Source organism: Vanellus vanellus, assembly GCF_965231255.1.
Source record: "Vanellus vanellus genome assembly, chromosome: 8".
Classification (NCBI taxonomy): domain Eukaryota; kingdom Metazoa; phylum Chordata; class Aves; order Charadriiformes; family Charadriidae; genus Vanellus; species Vanellus vanellus.
The window spans coordinates 19569902-19589780 of record NC_138913.1 but is presented as its reverse complement, the minus strand read 5'-3'; the positions used below and the strand labels follow the sequence as shown (position 1 = coordinate 19589780).

At 35.4% G+C, this 19879-nt stretch overlaps 1 protein-coding gene across 1 annotated transcript in view; it reads left to right on the top strand.

The window, feature by feature from the left end:
- RHBDD1 (rhomboid domain containing 1) overlaps nt 1-19879 on the top strand; it is a 49001-nt gene that overhangs the window by 16886 nt on the left and 12236 nt on the right. The window contains exons 4-6 of the mRNA XM_082487315.1: nt 3021-3109; nt 4751-4804; nt 9503-9622. Of these exons, the coding sequence (XP_082343441.1) occupies nt 3021-3109; nt 4751-4804; nt 9503-9622 (263 nt within the window). The remainder of the gene's footprint in view (nt 1-3020; nt 3110-4750; nt 4805-9502; nt 9623-19879) is intronic.

The following is a 19879-nucleotide window of genomic DNA, read 5'->3' as shown; positions in this document are numbered from 1 at the left end:
GTGCAGTGTGCAAAAAGGAGGCTCAGTTCTCCAGCTGAGACCTGCCACTGCTGAGTAGAGTGGAAGGCTACTTCATTTTACTTCTTGATAGTGCTCCTGTTTACCTATTTCCAGTAAAATACTTTAATTGTACCCTATTTTTTATCCAAACTACTACTTCATTTTGTCAAGGTTGCTTTAAGTTGTAATGCCATCTCCAGTGAGCCTTAACAGCTTCTCTTAGCTTGTCATTTGTAAATAATATTTGGAATAGAGTCTTGCAGAAATCTACTATATTCATATCCTAAGTTTGCTAATGAATTGCTGACAAGTATTAAGTCAGGCTTACCAACCACTTGGGGATCTGCTTTGTGTAGGTTTAAAGTTTTCTAAGACTTCTTTATGACAAATACTGTGAGACAGTACTGTGTTCTTACAGCATGCCTGACATCTGCTAATTCTCCCTTTCCATGAGGCTTGGTGCCCTGTCAAAAGATAATTTTTCATTGATTTGACATTTGTTCTTGACAAATCTGTTTTCTGTTTCTGGTGTTCTTACCTTGGTTGAAAAGTTATGTGTCCTAGTAATTGTTGAACAAATAGTTTTATCTGGGAACAGAAGATACTGACTACTCTGTAATCCTCTGACTAGAGTCCTCTTCCTTTTCTGTGTTTTTTTTTTTCTTTTCTTTTTTTTTTTTTTCCTCCCTGCTTAAGAATGGGTATAGAAATATACAGGTCCTCTGGAACCTTACTCATCCTCCAAACAGCTGGGAAAAGACACAAGTTAACTACTTCATAATCTTGCTGCATAGTTATATTTGTTTTAATTTGTTTTGACAAGGTTAAAAGCTTTTAATAAAACTGCTTTTTTTTTTTTTTTGTAAAATTGCCTATCATCTGTATGTTGATTCATTTGGAAAATATCTATAAGAATGTTTTCCATACTGTAAGTTATACCAAGCATTAGTAAAAACAGGTATTAAGTTATCATTTGAGTAAATTACAACATAACACACTCTAAAATGAAGTGGTGTTTGCTTAACTTGGCTTTAACATTAAGCATTTTGAAAATGTAAGGGAAGGTGTCTTTTTGTACTCTACAGAATTGCTTTTCCTTAGGAACTACTGTTGATCACACTCAAATTAATTTTATGACAGCATATGGTGAAAATTCGATGTGATTTATCAAATGTACCCATTTTCTGCATGTTAGTGATAATATATATATGTGTGACCATATCTGATATTATTTTTAATTTAGGAAACCCTGTTTAAACACTTTCATTTTAAGTTTCTACTGCTTGAATATATTTTATAATTAAAGAGTCAATAGTGTTTAGGCATCTAGTACACTAACCTATTCAATAGACATGAAGTGGAAATTATCCCCCTAAAGTTGAAGGTTTCCGATTATTCGTATTGTGTAAATATACAGCTTCACCATATTGCAAGCGAAGGCCTTGATTTTGGGTTTTGTGGAACAGTGTTGTACTCAGATAAATAAAGAGCTTAAAACACTGCCAGAAATGTAGGAGAATCACTCTTACGTTGGTGATTTCTAGAGTAAGGTATCTTGAAGTATTTAATGTTTTATGTGTACAGACATTTTTCAAGTCAGGCATGTATTTTTTACAAATTTGGAAAAATCTGTTCCAGAAAAATCTGTTTGGAAAATCAGTTGTTATAGATACTTTATTCTGTTAACTACCTCTTACTTATAAATATGCACATCAGCATTTATGTGTTACTCACATAGAGTACTGTTTACTTATGGGAGAGGACTGAAGCTCTACGTAGCAGAATACAAGTTTGTGGTTAAGTAAGTGGCAAAAGAGTGACTTTAGATTTGATCTTTATCTCCCTCTAGTGACACACACGTTTTCTTGTATACTTTTACCAGTGATGCCTGGAAGTTGTATTGTCATGAGCGCATATGCTGTCATCTGTGTAACGCTTTTGGATTTCTGACCGGAATGTAAAAAGCATAATGTTTAAATCTATTTTTAGGTTAAACAGAGGTTTCATGTCTGCTTTATAAAGACAAAAAAGCTCATATTACTTGAATCTTTGGACATCCAGTGTAAATCCAGTGGACTGAGTTATTTATAATTGCATATACTAAGAAATCTTAATGTTTAATGTATTGGCTTCTCTAATGTCATAATAGAGGAGAGCCATTTACAAATAATGGTTAAACTCAAAAGATTTTGCTCTTAATTAATGTTTAAATCTGATTAACCACAGAAGAGTTTAACTCTTAATTTGAATGCTGAAAATTGGTTTATGAATTTAGAATGCCCCATAGTCATGGCAATACTTGGAGCAGATCTCCTTATTCACTGTAAACATATGCTTCCATGCTGATGATTTGTCCAAAGACTCTAGAGTCTTTTTATTTTATATGCGAATGGATGATGATCTTTTTTAAAGAAATTGTTGATATGTACAGAAAAGAATTTGGATCTCAGCATTTCACTCATTCTTTTATTTTTGAAGGCACTGTGTTACAAAGATTGCAACAGATCTGCATCAACAGGTGTGCATTCATGGTTATCTTGGACTAATTGTTGGATTGTGTTGACAGTGTAGTAGAAAGTACTGTGTTTATGCTTCCACTTGAAACTGTAAATGCTTTTGGTGGAACCTACCTGGACATTTCAGTGTAATTCTGTGGATTTACTTTCTTACAGATTAAAACTAGTTTCCTACCTCAATAAGTCTTTAAATGCTTTTAGGGAAATAGTATTATGTCCTTTGAACAAACAGTTTAAATGATCTTTCCAGGTAAATTCCAGCTTCTTCAGGATATTTTTTTAGTGCTTTTATGTAACTGTCTATACCTACCAATTTTAGGATAAAAAGAAAAGAAAGAAAACTTGGCACTACATCCTTGGAAGCGAATCACTTCTCAAATCTCTCAGATCACTTGGTCTCCTTCAGGGACTTTCTCTGTTACTACAAATTCTGCAGTCCCTGTTCTGGATCCCTACAAAAAAAGTCTTCCTTTCCATCATTCACAAGATTTTCCATTTTTGTAGGACTTCTTTTGCTGGGCATCTGGCAGGGATACTTGTTGGATTGATGTACACTATGGGACCTCTGAAAAAGATCATGAAAGCCTGTGCAGGTATATAATTTTGCTCAATTTGTAAAATCTGTATGAGAAACACTTTTATTTTTAAAATTTACTGAGTCTTGCATGTAGAAATTCAGGCCGTTCCGGCAAGTTTTTAGGCAATTATTAAAGTGAGCCCAGAAGAAAAAAATCAACTTTTTTTTCTTAAATATGGATGATAAAAACCAGTAAATGTGTCTTTCACATATATTTACTTAGAGGAATACCATTTACCTTTCTTTTTAAATGTTTATTTAGAGTAAAATGTTTCACATAAGATGTCAATGAAAATGTCACTTCAAGTGAAGTGTGGTGAAGCCATAAAAATATACCAGAACACAGTAAGTTTCCATGTTGGTTTCTACTACTTGTGTTCATTCTAGTGGAAGTCCCTACAGTTTGAAAAAGATTGTGGGACGCTTGAGAAATTTACTGGAATTCTCAAGCTTTCCAACAATGTAATACTACAGCTTTTCATATTGTAGTAATACTTATTTTAAAAGAAGTTAGTATCTGTAGACATTTTTAGTCTAACAATTTTTAAATACAGCCCTGTGAACTTTTATATGAACACTCCAATAAATTTCAGTGCTTTAATTCGAAGTCTAAGCCCTGTCGCAACAGCTGTGCTGGGCTTAAGTAACCAGACATAAAAAACAAATATTCTGACAACCATGTTGAGTACTTTATTCATGACTATGCCATCAAGTCGACTGTGGATATGGTGTTTGTATAGTGCAAAATTATTTGTTCGGATGCGTATGCTTTTCACAGGAGGTTTTGTCTCAGTTTAATACAGTCTGTAAGTCATGTACATTTAGCAGTTTTAAGTGGGAAAAATAGACACCGAAGCATCAGATTTCCTACCCCACTGGAGTGAACAGACATAGTGCCGCGTTAGTTATATGTTAACGTTGCATGTTTCTGTGGCATGGGGGGCAGTATCTGATGACTATTAGGACAGTCAAGCATCAGATCACGCTGCCTAGTGAGGTTCTGCAGTCTCCATCCATGAATGTTTTCAAGACTGGACAAGATAAAGCCCTGAGTAACCTTGTCTGATCTGATAGCTAATCCTGCTTCGAGTGGGAATTTGGCTAGGTGCCTTCTGAGGTCCCTTCCGAACTGAATTTATTCTAGGATTCTGTGATAACATTCATGGTACTGTTAGTGAAACATGCTATGGAGATTCTGCTGCTGTGAAGGTTGCTGTGTGACTAAAACCTGGAGGAAGGAGTGTTCCAGTGCACAGGTCTTCTTTTTCTCCTGTGTAGCAGAGCAGAAACAGTGCAGTGTTATTCCAGTCCTCAGTTTTCTGTGCTTTAACCCATGTTTACCAAGGTACAATCTCAGTGCCAAAATTATTCGTTATATGTTCCGGAGAGCATTTGTTAGATTGGTTTGCACTTTTCTGGTCTACATGGATATGTTGCTTAAACACGGCACACTACTATAAAATCTGGAATAATGTACAAGCTTACCAGTACTATATTCTCTCACTGATGCCAAAAAAAAATCATAGGTACCCATTATTTCATATTTGTATCTTATGAAACAAACTTTGAAAGAAAGATTTGATTTATTTTGTGTTTTATAAAGACATACAATGCGATTATTTTATTCTAATAGTACATGTATTATTCTTATATTTAGGTGGCGTTTCTTCATTCACTGACCCTGCCAGGCCAAGGGACTACTACTATTCAGGTACGTACTCTCACCCACTTCCCTGAAAACTTATTCCAGCTTTAAAAATAGGGACATCATTTTTGCTAATGATAGAAAACCTAGAGAGGAGCTAGTTAAATGGCAACATATATAATATACAAAATATTGTGCACATATGTATGCTTGCTAAACTTATTACTTCTCTGGCCATGTCTCACCTTTGCTTTTTAGGGAACTATGTGGATGTATTTTTTGTACAAGAGGCTTTAAACCTCAAATTAAGGTCATGACTTCATAAAATCCTACCCTGGGGAAATACCATCCCTTTTGCAGAAGGTGCAGCGGCGAAGAAATTGTGTCTGCTGAAAGCAGCTTGCTGAACCTTGGTACATCTGCCCTGATCTGGCAAATTTAGCTATTCCATTCTAGGATGTTTTTTTTTTTTTTCCCCTCTCTGACATGGAACTTCTTCCTTTGAACGTTTTCTTGTAAATCAAGTAATTTACATGCAAAAAGCCCACTCCTCACCTAAATAGATTTAGGCCATCTTCACAGTATATAGATGGGCAGTTGGAATACTGGCATACTTTGAATGTAGCACGTTTGATTCATTTCTCGTGCAGAATGTTGAGTCATTATATATGGAGTGTATAGAAGTAATAGGTGGAGGCCTTCTCTGGGAGCGACAGAAGAGGAGTCAGCTGTGAGAAGTACTGTGTGTTGGATCAAAACTAAGGGATGTATATCCTAGTGTATCTTACCTCCTTCAGCGATTTATACTTTTTCCTAGGCATCTGTTGTGAGAACAGGATAAATATATAGTGATAACTCCTTCAACTATCTGCCGGTGTGCAGTGGCTTGTGGCTTAAAGATCTTCTCAGCAGAAAGTTTTGTGGGGGAATTTTGGCTTTAATAGCCTGTGATGGATTATTCTTTCATGAATTTGTCAAAAGCTCTTTGAATTGGTGTGAACTCTTTTTAACACCTACAACATCACAGAAGAAGAATTTCACAGTTTTCTTCCTGGTGTAGAATCTATCATTTTTGTTTGTTTTGAACCTGCTAACTGCTAATTTCATTTGATGCACATTAATTCTTCTCTGGGAAGAGAAACCAAACCTTCATTCTTTATGTACTTACTTCATGTTCTTTATGGTTTTGTAGACTTTAGTACTATACTCATGGTAGTCATCTTTTCTCTCTGGCTGAAAAGTTGTAGTTTGTATGGTTGATTATATGAAAACTATTTTGTATCTTTGGTCATTTTTACTATTCTCTGATGTTTAGTCATGCAGGGTTTTTTATTGTTTTATAATCTTTTATAAGTGAGATGTGCTTACTCTGAGTCACAGTGAGCTAAGGTTAGTGCTGCTTTTATTCTCCATGATGAATTTTGTCTGCCATGTTCTACTTCCTACCGTTATGTTAAGTAATTCCCATAAGCGAAATTATATGAATATATCTTAAGCATTTGCTTTGTAATTCCTAACAAAAAGATCTTCACCTACTTTCCCTACCAACAGCAACAAGGATTGTTGTAACTTAAAAGTATATTTAACCAGGATTGCCATTATTCCGATTCTCAAGTCAAAAACCACTTGATCTAAAGGCCAGTAAAGAAATAAAGCACAATTAATATTGTGAAATGAAATAATATGCAGACATAGACTATGTAGTGAGCATGAGCTACATCCATGACTGGCAGTCTCAGCCCAGCTGAAGATAGTCACCTAGCCACAGGTACTGTTCAGTCCACCAGGCCCTGGGTGTGCTGCTTGCGTTGCTCTGTGTTCCACAGTCATAGAGATTAAATCTTCCTTCTGTATTCCAGTATAGGAGGGTGGGTGGAAACTCTATAAAAATTTATATCAGAAAAGGTACTTTAATGGCTAATGAAGATTAGAATTTGTACTTGACACAAACTCCATAATCTATTGCAGCCACTGTACAAACACCAACTGCTTGGAGCTGGGGTGGGTGTAAAAGACCACCTTTGTGGAATAGGAGCAGATTCTGAATAGTGCTCTACTGTTTTTTTTCCAGCTCGTAAGCAGGAAGAAGAGAAGGGATTTCATGTAATATATCTAGAATTATGGGGGCCTACATAGCACCTTTGTCAACTTTAGTATGCTGACAACAAGGAAGTCTGGGGTTTTTTGGGCAGTCCCCGAAATAGCCATGTTGTTGCTTTGACTTCTTGTGGACAAAAGGAGAGGGTTAACCTGAATTATCCTGTCTTCCAAGCTTGGCTTTAGATGTAACTACGTTGTGGGGTTTTTTTTTGTACTAAATTCATTTCTCTAAAATGACTTAGAACTGCAATTTAAAAAAAAAGTTTATGTTCATTCCCTCTGTATATACTTTGTAATTGTCTTTCATCCTATTTGCATTCCTTTATGGAAGGTGTAACCTTTTGCTTGGTGTATGATATATGTAATAAATTTGGCCATCTGTGAATTAAGAAAAGTCTCTCTAGTGTCATAGGCTGATGATCCATATACAGTACATCCTTACCTTGATTAATTTTTCATTTTCTGTTATTGCTGATTTATTACTATCTGCCTTTAAATACCTATTTAAATAGAAAAATAAATGAAGTTATGATCAGAAGAGGTTTTATGAAACAGTACAAGGAAAGAGCTTTAGAAAAAAAGGATTCTGAGTGTAATTTTAACACATTTTTCAGTTTTCTCTAAATGCAGTTCATGAATAAAGTATTTGACATTTATTTTGATTAATAGGAACACCTTGAACATGCCGATATTACCAAATTGGTTCTCTTTTTTAAAATAAAAGATTATGGCTTTCTGAGCACTTACAACTTGATGACAGTGTAAAACATCAAACATACAAAAATTTACAGTAATAGAACAAACTTAAAATATGACATGCTTTTTCTTTTGTCAGATAATTTCATGCTTTTAGTACCAGAATTCTTATAGTCTTCATGCATGCGGTTTTGAAGCCACCAGAAAAAATATTTATATCTGAGAAAATGTTCATTCAGATTAACATAAGGCAGAGGGGAATGAAGGGAATACATGAAGATTGCATTCAAAGTGTATGTATATAACAGTTAAATGGTATCCTGCAGTCAGTCTTATTTTTCAGCAGAATTATGCCTCTTAAATGTAGCCAGTATGACTTAAAGGCTTTTAAAGTTTGTTAAAAATATGACTGTAATTTATACAGATCAAAAAAATAAAAATAATCTTTTCTAACCAGAGGAGTTGTTGATCATTTGAGAAATGGCAGAATTTCAGGTTACTGGAGGACAAGATAAAGTGTTCGCTGCAAATGTATGAAAAGTCTCCCAATTTCAGTTGTATGTTTCAAAAAGAAAAAACTTGCAAACGCACAGAACTACATTATTTTCCTCTAAGTGTGTGTATAATGTATATATGCATACATACAGCTACATGTGTACATAAAGTATATTCCTCTGTGTATTATGCAAATATAGCTATATATATTCCTGTATAGAATAGTGTGCAGTCACTCTGTTCAATTTTTCCTGCTTTTCCTGTATAACTTTAAGATAGGGTATTGCTATTTTTATTGGTCTTAAGGTTCTAGAGCTTAGGATTTTTTTCTTTAACACAATTTTTTTAAAGAAATTGTGTCCTCACTTCATAGTCTGTACTTGTTAGTAAGCACAGAAACTCCACAAGAAGGTTACACATGGAATTCATGTAACTAATAAGACAGCACAAGAATACCATTGGTGCTAATAATCTGCAGATAAAGGTAAATGGCATGCTATATTTGTTTCATTCAAAAATATTTCCAGTTATTCCATTCTAAAACACTTGTGTACATCTTCTATCAGTTGGAAGAAACTGCCTACATTTCTGTACATTGGTTCTTCAAAATCCTCTGTCCAGCTGTCTGGAAGAGAAATTAAAATATCACCCGAAGCTTTGCATTTTGAAGATGCGAAAATGGAATAGAAAAATGGGACTTTTCTCCTTAGTTTTTATCTGTTTAGATTTTCTGTGCTCAGGCAAGATCAGATTATGTTAGAAGGAAGAGAGTCTTGCTCAATTCTCTAGCCAAGCAATTTTTTTTCTTTTAGATCCTGTGTGTTTGGGTGGATGATAGTTTGTTCCTGGTTTAGACAAACTTTGCAATGGTCACAAATTCTTGGTTGTCAGGGAACATACAGTAATTGTGACTCTAGATGAGATCTATCCTGTGCTGTTTTTTTTCCCAGGGAAGATGTAGCTGTGCAGTAGCACTATATTAACTGTATATATTACTGCAAAAATTTGCAGGAATCTTTTCCCATGTATTTTCTACGTCCAAACATTATTTGAGTTTATGGTGACATTGGCATGTATTGTTTATGGGCACTAGGAGGAAGGGAGAGACAGGTAGGAAAAAGCCTGAAACCTACCTGTTTTGGTTTTGCTGTTCTAGTGACATTAATAAGGTGTCCAAGTATTGACAATTAAATGTTAAAAAGAGCTGATGAAAAGTGTCTTTCAATTTCTATGTGAAACTTCTTAATAATGGCAATTCTATGACATTTATAACAGTTAAAAGAAAACTGAGATGATCCATCTCTTTCTGTTGTTTTTTTTTCTCTCCTGTTACCAATATCTGGCTTTGTAAATTAGAAATTGATTCATGGCATATATTGTATAAGTAATTGAATCCAAATAATTTTTTTCTTTCCCAAATTAAAATAATTTGTGGCAACAGTTTATTTTCTTTATTTTGTATTAATTTTACAGAGTATTATGGCTATCCAGGTTACCAATACAGAACACCAAGGAGCTATTATGATTATACGGGTGGGCTCACTGAAGAAGAACAGCTTGAAAGGGCAGTGCTAAACAGTCTTAATGAAAGAGGTAGGAATATTATTGTGTTTTATACTTTAAGTTATGATTCATACTGAGAAGAGGGGGGAGGGGAGGGGAATGTATTGCTCATTATTTATTTTCAGTATTTTGGATGTATATTTGGAAGCACATGAAAGTTTCCTGGTAGAATTTTCAGAGAATGCAGTGTGAGGATGCGGTATCATTCTCTTAGTGTAATTACGTTTATTCGTAATTGTTCACCATTTGATTACCTTGCTACTACCATAGTAAAAGAAATGCTTTTATAACAACAACCCCTAAAGTAAACTAAGTTACCATGCCAAAAAAACTTACAATACTCTAAAAAGCAGTATGAAGTGATATAATATGATGTTGCCAATATTTAAACTTTCTCCGTGTGTATCTGTGTGTATATTTTTGCTTTTATACAAATATAATTAACAAGCAATGTACTGATTCTTACTCTTCACACTGTCCTTTTCTACCTTAAAGGAAGCTTATATTCCAGCTAGCTGAAAGATCTAAAAAAAAAAAAAAGATAGAAATGTTTAGAAAGAAAAATGGTGTTTGTTTTTAATTGAAATTTATTAGTTAAATTGGTATGAAATACATTCATTAGGATGTATTTAATCTTTTAATAATGCAAGTGAAATGAAGAAGGAAAGAGTACTTTGTAGAATCTATTTCTCAGCTTCTGAAAACTTCAAGACTTGAGGGAAAAATCTGTTTAATAGGACTGACAGCACATTATTACAGCATCATGTGTAAAATTTACATCACAGTTATGATTTTTTTTTTTATATTGAAGTGATAAAGGGCAGAAATGAACATAGTATATGTTTTCTGGTATTGAGATAATTTTTCGTATCAAACACTGCTTCATTTTAGTGTGTTGCATGTCAATATGGATTCCTTTGGGAATTCAGCCAAAGGCTTTAGATGCTCCTTAACTCATGAAATCTGAAAGATTTCTTTTAAATTTGGTGAAGCTGTAACGCTTGATCTTAAAAATAATTACCTGACTGAATATCTGTCAATGTCATTTTCCTTCTTTTTCATAATCTTGGTATTCTGTCTTCATAGAACACACACGAGTCTATGGGGCCAGGTGGGATCCACCCAGGGGTACTGAGGGAGACGGCAAAAGTGCTCACCAAGCCGCTTTCCATCATTTGTCAGCCTGGCTAACCGGGGAGGTCCCAGTTGACTGGAGGTTAGCAAATGTGATGCCCATCCACAAGAAGGGCCAGAAGGAGGATCCAGGGAAGTACAGGCCTGTCAGTCTGACCTCAGTGCTGGGAGACGTTACGGAGCAGATAATCTTGAGTGCCATTATGTGGCACATACAGGACAACCAGGTGATCAGGCCCCGTCAGCATGGGTTCATGAAAGGCAGGTCCTGTTTGACAAACATGATCTCTTCTACTCCGCTCTTGTGAGAACCCCACCTGGAGTACTGTGTCAGGCTCTGGAGCCCCCAATATAAGAAGGACATGGACCTGTTGGAGCGGGTCCAGAGGAGGGCCACGAGGACGATCCAAGGACTGGAGTACCTCTCCTATGGACACAGGCTGAGGAGAGTTGGGATTGTTCAGCCTGGAGAAGACGAGGCTCTGGGAAGACCTTATAGCAGCTTTCCAGTATCTGAAGGGGGCCTACAAGAAAGTTGGAGAGGGACTTTTTATAAGGGCGTGCAGTGATAGGATGAGGGGTAATGGCTTCAAACTGGAAGAGAGGAGATTTAGAATAGATATTAGGAAGAAATTTCTCACTATGAGGTTGGTGAGGCACTGGAACAAATTGCCCAGGGAAGTTGTGGACATCCCATCCCTGGAAGTGTTCAAGGCCAGGTTGGATGGGGTTCTGAGCAACCTGGTCTAGTGGAAGGTGTCCCTGCCCGTGGCAGGGGAGCTGTAACAAGGTGATCTCTAAGGTCCCTTCCAACCTAAACCATTCTGTGATTGTCCCCCTATACTCAGCACTGGTGAGGCTGCACCTCAAATACTGTGTTCAGTTTTGGGCCCCTCACTGCCGAAAAGACACTGAGATGTTGGAGAGTGTCCAGAGAAGAGCAACAAAGCTGATGAGGGGTCTGGAGCACAAGTCTTATGAGGAACAGCTGAGGGAACTGGGGTTGTTTGGTCTGGAGAAAAGGAGGCTGAGGGGACACCTTATCACTCTCTACAAGTACCTGAAAGAAGGTTGTAGACAGGTGAGGGTTTGTCTCTTCTCCCAAGTAACAAGTGATGGGACAAGAGTAAAAGGCCTCAAGTTGTGCAGGGATGGATATTAGGAAAAATTTCTTCACTGAAAGGGTTATCAAACATCGGAACAGGCTGCCCAGGGAAGTGGTGGGAGTCACCATCCCTGGAGGTATTCAAATGATGGGTAGTCGTGGTGCTTAGGGACATGGTTTAGTGGTGGTTTTGGCAGTGTTAGGTTGATGGCTGGCTGTGATGATCTTAAAGGTCCCTTCCAACCTAGAAAATTCTGGGATTCCTGGGTTCAAGGAAGCATTCGTTAGGAAAGACATACAGGAGCCTCTAATTGTAACTGCAAGACTTAAAATGTAGAGCACCATTCATAAATCTCTACTCAAAAAATTAATTTACACCACTGTGTTACGGCTGTCAGAGAAATACCAGGCAAAATATGAAAATGGATGTCTTGACAAATCGTCATCACTTTTACTTTCACACCTTCTGTGATCCTATTTTTTATTATGATGAACATGTCAAGTTATCTGGAAGATAGTTTTATAAAGGCAGCAGATGAGGCAAGATTGTTATAGGAGAAGGCTTTTCCAGTTTGAGAAATTTGTGAACATATATTTTAAAGTAAATACAGCTTTTTGCTTTATTAAGTTTGCATCTATTGTGGGAGCTGCCTGGGAGGCAGAAGTGCAGACTTTTATGGAAATTAAGGGGATTTGAAGTGATTTTTTTTTTTTTCTGTCTATCTTCATTTTTGTGTTCACCTTTGTTCTTTAAGCATAGTTCTGTCTAACTTTCCCCTCAACGGTGTGAAGCTAGAAATTAAAAAAAAATAATTCTGCAGCAGGATTATTACTGTAATATATTTGTTCTAGAAACAATTGCAGTCTGAGCTGTCCCATTTCAATGAAACTGTACTGAAAACCTTAGAAGATAGTGAGAATCTTAGCTTTCGAATAAATCAATAGGGTATCATTTAGTCCATCTGGTTTGTCAGCAGAAGATTGTTAATTTTTAAAAATATAAAAAGACAGCATGAACAGCAAGTAATTCAGTAAGTCATCAATATATTGTCCTATGAAAGTACTAGATTTTGGGAAGGAATGGGTCTAAAATGAGCTTCATTGTAAGGGATACTTCTTATTTTACTATTTTTTTAACATGATATTTTACATCATTTTTAACACTGAGTTTGACAAATCAGTCAAAGTTTTTAATACTAAGCGTTTTGAAATACTATCTGCAAGAATGAGCCATTTTTATGATTTTTGGATACTATCAAGGAAACAGAATACAAATAACAATGACAAAATTATAATACTATAAATAACTAGATAGTGCACACTTTAAAGGCTTTCATATATCAGTATCAGTGTAGAACACCTGCAGCTTTCATTTGCAGCCTGCATCACTCTAGGTACGTATTTTTTGTCTGCTTGTTGGTTTTGGACAAAGATAAGTTTTCAACTATAAGAGGAAATATTTTCTTATTTGGAGAGTGCTCTCTGAAACATGAGATAGAATTTAAATGGCATCTCTAACTTATCTCACTGGTAGATAACTGTGGCATACCGAGTCACATTTTAAACTCCTATTTGAGACAGCAGCATTTCTGAAGACTATGATAGTGTCTATTTTCAGTGCTAGTTACAGTTTTTAAGCCTCATGGATAAGTGAAGCAGGAAAATGTATCAATGTATATTGTTTCAAATATAGTTTGGTGTGATCAAATATGTATAGATGTTGTTTTCAGTGGTTTCACAGGAGTGCTTTAATTTTGCACCCCTTTCTTCTACCTGCTGGAGCAACTTAGTTTGGAAAAGTAAGACTTTAGAGCTGAACTCTTAAAATATTTCTTTAAACAAGCTGCTTAAAGGTTAAGCTTGCCTATAGGCAGATGCCTTATTTAACAAAGAAAGAAATATGGAGCATGTAATTGATCATACCTGTTCTAGTGACACAAAGAATGAGATGAAATTTACTGTGCTAACGAGTAATTAGGATATTCTTCCTTGTCGGTTACTTTGAAAAATAATTAGCTTGAATGAGCACTGTCCTTTGAACACAATACATTTTTCCCTAAAGCATGACATTTACAGTTGCTTGCAATTATGTGGATGATGAAACAGGTCCTTAACATGACTAAAAATTATACAAAACAATTTGAAACAGATAGCTAAATGGATGTAAAAAGACATACCACAATCAAAATTTAGGACTCTTTCCTTATTAATCTTTTTTTTTTTCCAACTATGACATTTAAACTATCACAATTGCTCTGTAGCATGGAAAAAAATATTGCAGTCATTTCAATGGATTAATTTTTTTTTCCTTAGTTGGACAAATGCATTTATTAGTGTTTTTAGGCCACCAAATGTACCATTATGGACTTGAAATGTTGATCCGTTCTTTTAGATTACTGTGTTAGTATCCTACTAAGCTATTAAAAGAATCAGGGGCATAGTACAGAATTTCCTGGTATCAGTTGTCCACGAATGAAAACTAACTTGTGCTAAGACATAGATAAAATTTAAAGTCAGTAGTTACTCTTCTGTAATCCCATACATAAGTTCTAAAGCCACCGTAAAGCTACTGCATTTCTGTTTATTCCACATTCATGCATGCCTGAACTGCAATTCTATTTTTATGCTATGTCCTGAAAAATTCTTAAGTAACAATAAATAATTAGTATCCGATGCAACGGAAGAAATCGCTGGGCTTGTTTGTGGGATTTATGTAGGCATTGGTTTTACTGTCGTAACGATTTAGGTTCATTTACTAAAAGGAACTGTTGTATTCTTCCATTCCCAGTTTTAGATACTTTGTTGTCTCAAACAAGAATCAGTTTAAGCAGCATTAACATTTTTCTCCAAAGGTTTTGTTGTTGTTTTTGTTTTTAAATTTCATTCTTATTCTCCTAATTCTATATTGGTTACAAATTGCAATAATTCTTCCTTTAGTTAAGTCAGGAAAATAATTCTGGATTTTAAAAAAAATGTAGCTTTTGATATTTAAACTATATGGTTTTACTATGAAGTTAAAATATATGGCTGCCATTTTTGTTTAATACTAGTATTACCAGCCAGCCTTAATATAACCCAAGTATACAGTATCTCTTATCTACTGTTTACTTGATATTCTGCTCAGAAGAAATATCTCAATTAGTGTGGGATGTGGATTTGGATTTTTGTTACGGTGGGTGTTGGAATTTTTTGTGAGCTGAACTTCTAACTGTCTGTCTTTCTTTCAATACTATTAAAAGTCCCTTGCAAGCTCATGGAATTTTCCTCTTTTTAAGACAAAATTCTTAAAACATGTAGGTGGTAGTCTTTATAGTTTGTGATTAAAGAGGAATACCTATAAATATACATGTATTTATATTCCTCTTATATTTTATAGTGAAACTGTCTGTCTATGCATTTCTTTAGTTCTAAGTTAAAACAAAACAAAAAAAAAACAAAAACCCATGCACTCAAAGTTTTTAGATGGCCAAGTATGGGCTAGTCATAGCTATGTTTGCAGTGTAGTTAGGAAATATCTGGGCATCTGGCTTACCTGTTCTCTGAATCTTTAAGGATTCCCATTTCTGTTTTCTACTGAGTCTGGACTCTTATTAGGAGTCTGTGAAATTTGCCAAATCCATGGAACAGTGCAATAAGAATGAAACTGTTGTGATCAGACTATAGGGAAATGCTGTATAATTCCATTTTTTTCCAGTCAGTGTTATCTTTCCCCTCTGCAATTGTAGGAATGCCAGTCACTGCATTTCACTATGATGGTTTTCTTTAAAAATGTCTTAAAATAGATTATATGCTCAAATGTGCAGTGTATGATATCAGATTAAAACTCATTTCATACAGTCATATGCTGGGACTTGCATCTGAGTCTTAAAGTTCCACTTTTTCCTTTTTTTTTTTTTTTTTTCTTTTTTAAAATTCAGAATATGTATGGTCTCAGGTACTCAACAACACTTTCTGGAGAAAAGCTCTCCCCTTTGAGTAGACCTCTTGTTCTAAATGTCTTTCTAAAACTGCAGCCATGCTCTATGATCATGATCACCAGCACTTTCTTCAGTCAAATTTCCAGGAAATTAAATCAGTAATTTTTTATCATTTCCACACAGAAAGTTTTGGTGTATGCTCAGTGTAAGTAGCAGACTGCTTGCAACGAGAAGCATAGCCAGAATTCTATTAGAAATGTTTAATGAACGTATAGCGATATTTTTCTGTCTTTTCATGAACATAGTGGTTGATGCAGGATAAAGCAGGTTTACTGAAGATTAGAACCAATTCTAATTTTCTTATTAGAAGAAATTAATTCTCTTATTATTCTCTTGATAATGACGGTAAAAGTTCACCAGGTAAGACAAGCACTGCTAAACCTTTCACCAGGGGTTTCTTTTAAAATAGAAGCTCAGTTAGCACCTATGAAATACTGTGGTGTAAAGAATAGTTCTGTAAAGCAGTGGAATCGTTCTATTGGAAAACCTCCGTATACACAGGCGGACAGGTTAGGTTCAGATAACTGAAGTGCAGTTACTGCCCTTTGTTGTCTAAACTGCTGCTCATTTAACTTTGCCTAAAAAATATTGGACTGGAGGAAAAGTACTGTGCTGAAAATTGAGAACTTGGAAGCATCTTTGTTCATAGTTCAACTATTTCAGCTTCAGTGGCAGTGCAGTAGGGGAAGTTAGATGCAATGGACAACTAGAATTGACAGCTCCTTCAAATCCAGGTCTCATGTACTTGTGTGTCAACAAGCTGTATTTTTTGTTTAGATTAGAGATCTTAAATCAAAAATGTGGTCTAGTTAATTCCTTCTGAAATGTTACAGTACATGTAGTAGTACTTGTTTTAAGTTTTGTACACACTTGACCTTTAAAGATACTGCCATGTATCTTTAAATTGTGCATAAGTATTTTGGAAATACTGGATTTAGAGTTGTCTCCTTTAGTCTCTGTGGTTTCAAAAAAAAAAAGTACTAATGTCTTAAATTTTGAGTATTTTGGTGGGAATTTTGCAGGGTTTTTTTAGTTTATTTTTTAAAGCAATGCTAACTTGGTTCAGATACTAAAGCGTGGGTAATAAACACTTGAGGACTAATTGTGCTTGTTTTGAGAAGAGACATGGGGGTACTTGATAAAATTTTGTTCAATGTTGATAGTGTGTTGAAGATTTTAAATTATGTAAAGACTTCCACAGAGTTAGTGTAACTGGGGAAATTAGTTTCTCCTTTATTTCCATTCTCTTCCCCTTGTCCTCAGTGCTACACACTTTTCTTCATTTCTTCTGTCATTAGGATTATCATTGTTATTATTGTTATGATACGTGAATCCATACAGACAATTTGGCATTCTTCTAGGAGAGGTACGATTCCCTTTGAGGAGCAGTGTGTGCACAGCATTCCTTCAGATATTTGGAGGAAAACGTACTAAGAGAATGCTTTTGTTGGACAAGTCAACACTAGAAAATGTTGTGCAAACTGCTAGTATGGTCTTCAGTAGTTTGGGGTTTTGCCTTTTCTGCTTCCCTTCCTGCCCGTTATTCAGTTCTGCATGCATCCTTTTCCTCTTGCCTTTGAAACACCTCTAAATACAGAAGAAAACTATTTCAATGGTTTATTAGTAAACTGGAAGAGCTGAGATATGTTGTGTGAAAATATCATTAACAGAAACTGGTTTTTGATCCAAAGTACATTTATATAAAAGTTGGTTATGCAAATGAATGAGACTGTTACCCAACCCATTTCTCTCATCTGCCTTTCCTGAAAAAGTTCTGTCCATTGTTGCATACAATATTGCTTAAGGTTTTGGTCTTGCTTGCATGCTGCGTTCTTGAGTTACGTGTTACAGGGATAAAAAGACAGACACTATTAATTTAAAAGTAGGGCTTCATTCCACATAAGTGATAATGTGTTTGCACTTATTAATGTGAAAAATTATGAAAATTGAAAATAGGGAAGCATTGTAGCACTAGTACACTGAGAATAATTTACAACATAATTTCAGATTCAGTTTGACATCCTAATACATCATGCTTTTCAAGGCTACTTTGCTCTGTGTTTTGTATGTAGTACTGACACAAAGTATTCCTATTTTCATGCTAAAATGTATATCGAATGCTGATTTCTTTTCTGTGACTTCCTAAGTATGCGAGCATATTTGAAGGCACTGCCAATGCAGCTTTCTTTTGGATGGTTTCCTTCTTGCAAAAGTTTCAACTGCCAAAGAAAATTAAAATAGGAAGAAAACACTATATTAAAGAAATAGTTAAATCTTTGTAGCAAGAGATGTTTTTCTTACATTCACACTACTTCTATTATAAAAAAAAGCATGGTTTGCATGTGGAGGTAGAGGCTGTTCTTGGTGTTTTGATCTAAGAGTCAGTGATACAAATGGGAGTCTTTTCACTGGCTTCCGTGGTCTCTGGACTATTGTTTTTTTCCCCTCAGTAACTTGAACTTTTTCTTAAATGAACAAATGTTGTTCCTTTCACAGTGGGTTTGGCAGGGTCACCTTGCTGGAGAGCAGGCTGTTCCGCTTAACAGCTGTGGGCATAATTGGAAAAAGCTGTGTGTGGGCTACATAAAAGCACTCTCTTCCACTTTGGAGAAAGTGGTAGTTGCTGTGGAGTGGCTCCAGTCTGCATTGGTGTCTCCATCCGTCCATCTGGGTTTCTTAGTCTTGGCATTGGGAAATGGATATTGTTTGGAGTTTCTTTGTTGTTGTGCATCTTTGTTAGGCAAGCAGAAATGCAGTAAAGGGAAAAACAAAGTGGTTTGGGTGTTTTTTTTTCCTAAATGTGATTTTATATATACTAAGGTTCTTATGAATGTTAATAAATTTAGTCTGGGGATGCTTTTAGTCGTAAACTGAGGTCAGTGTATATTCCTAATCTTGGCTTTACCCATGATTTACTATTTTAATTCTTGGGTTTTTTATCATTGGATTAATTCTATAGACTGGGTATAGTTTACATTTTGTTCATTGGGACTATCTTAAAAATGATGTTCTGAACCTTTTTCTGATGTCTGACTGAATAAAGTAGTAATTTCTTGTAGTTTCAAGAAAACGATATATCTCCACATTGTCTCTTGTTGGCCAACATTGTGGTTGCATCCTTGTGGTCATAAGGCCAACTGTGTTCTGGCTTGCTTCTCTTCTATACTTTTTGTTTTCTGTCTGAAGTCTCTAGCTTGCATTTAAAAATAAATCTGTAATTACTTTGAGCATTACATAGATCCCTGCTATTGTCAGTCTGCAGCAGTAGGTTTTGGGATTATGCTCAAAAGGAATATTCAGGAATATTTTGTCTTTCATACTCAATCTATATGTGGCTGTACAATCTTGTAGAGATAGGTGACCAAGCTCAGCTAACCCTGAAAGCTGGTTGGACATGAGTCAGCTCTGATCAAAAAGTCTTAGTTTCATTAGCTCGAGAAGTTTTGCTAATGCAGTTAGTTACATTTTGCAAGATTAAGTATGGACAGATACGGCCCTTTCTGCAAAGGATTCATTAGACATCATAGCCTCAGGGATTTCAGATATGGTTCACTGTTGGAGCATTGCAAGGTGGTAGTGAACGTCTGCACTCGTTAAGTCTTTCAGTGACTTGGCAGAGGATACATAGTACCATTTATATCCTGTAATACATGAAACGGTGTGGCTAGCACCTAGGTTTGATGAACCAGAAATAATTTAAATTTAGCTTTGAGTGTGTTTTTTCAAAGAGGGAAGAATGGTGATTCAGGTCATCATAACTTGGTACTTCTTGTCTTTATTCATTCAGGTCATTATATAGCTTAAACATTAATTCAGTTTTTTAACACATTGTTATGACTGATGATACTAAAAGGATGAATAATGCGTTTATTTAGTACTTTTTTAATCAACCTCATGTGAAGCAACGTTTGGATGAAAATTAGAATGTAGCTGAAAAAAAAACCCACAAAACCAGTTAGGTTTCTGGATACCTTTTAACAACAGTTTTAAATGAAAAAACAGAGCCTATTTGCCTTATTTAATAAAGGATTTACTGTTTATAATTAAATAATTTGCCAAAACTATGTCTGA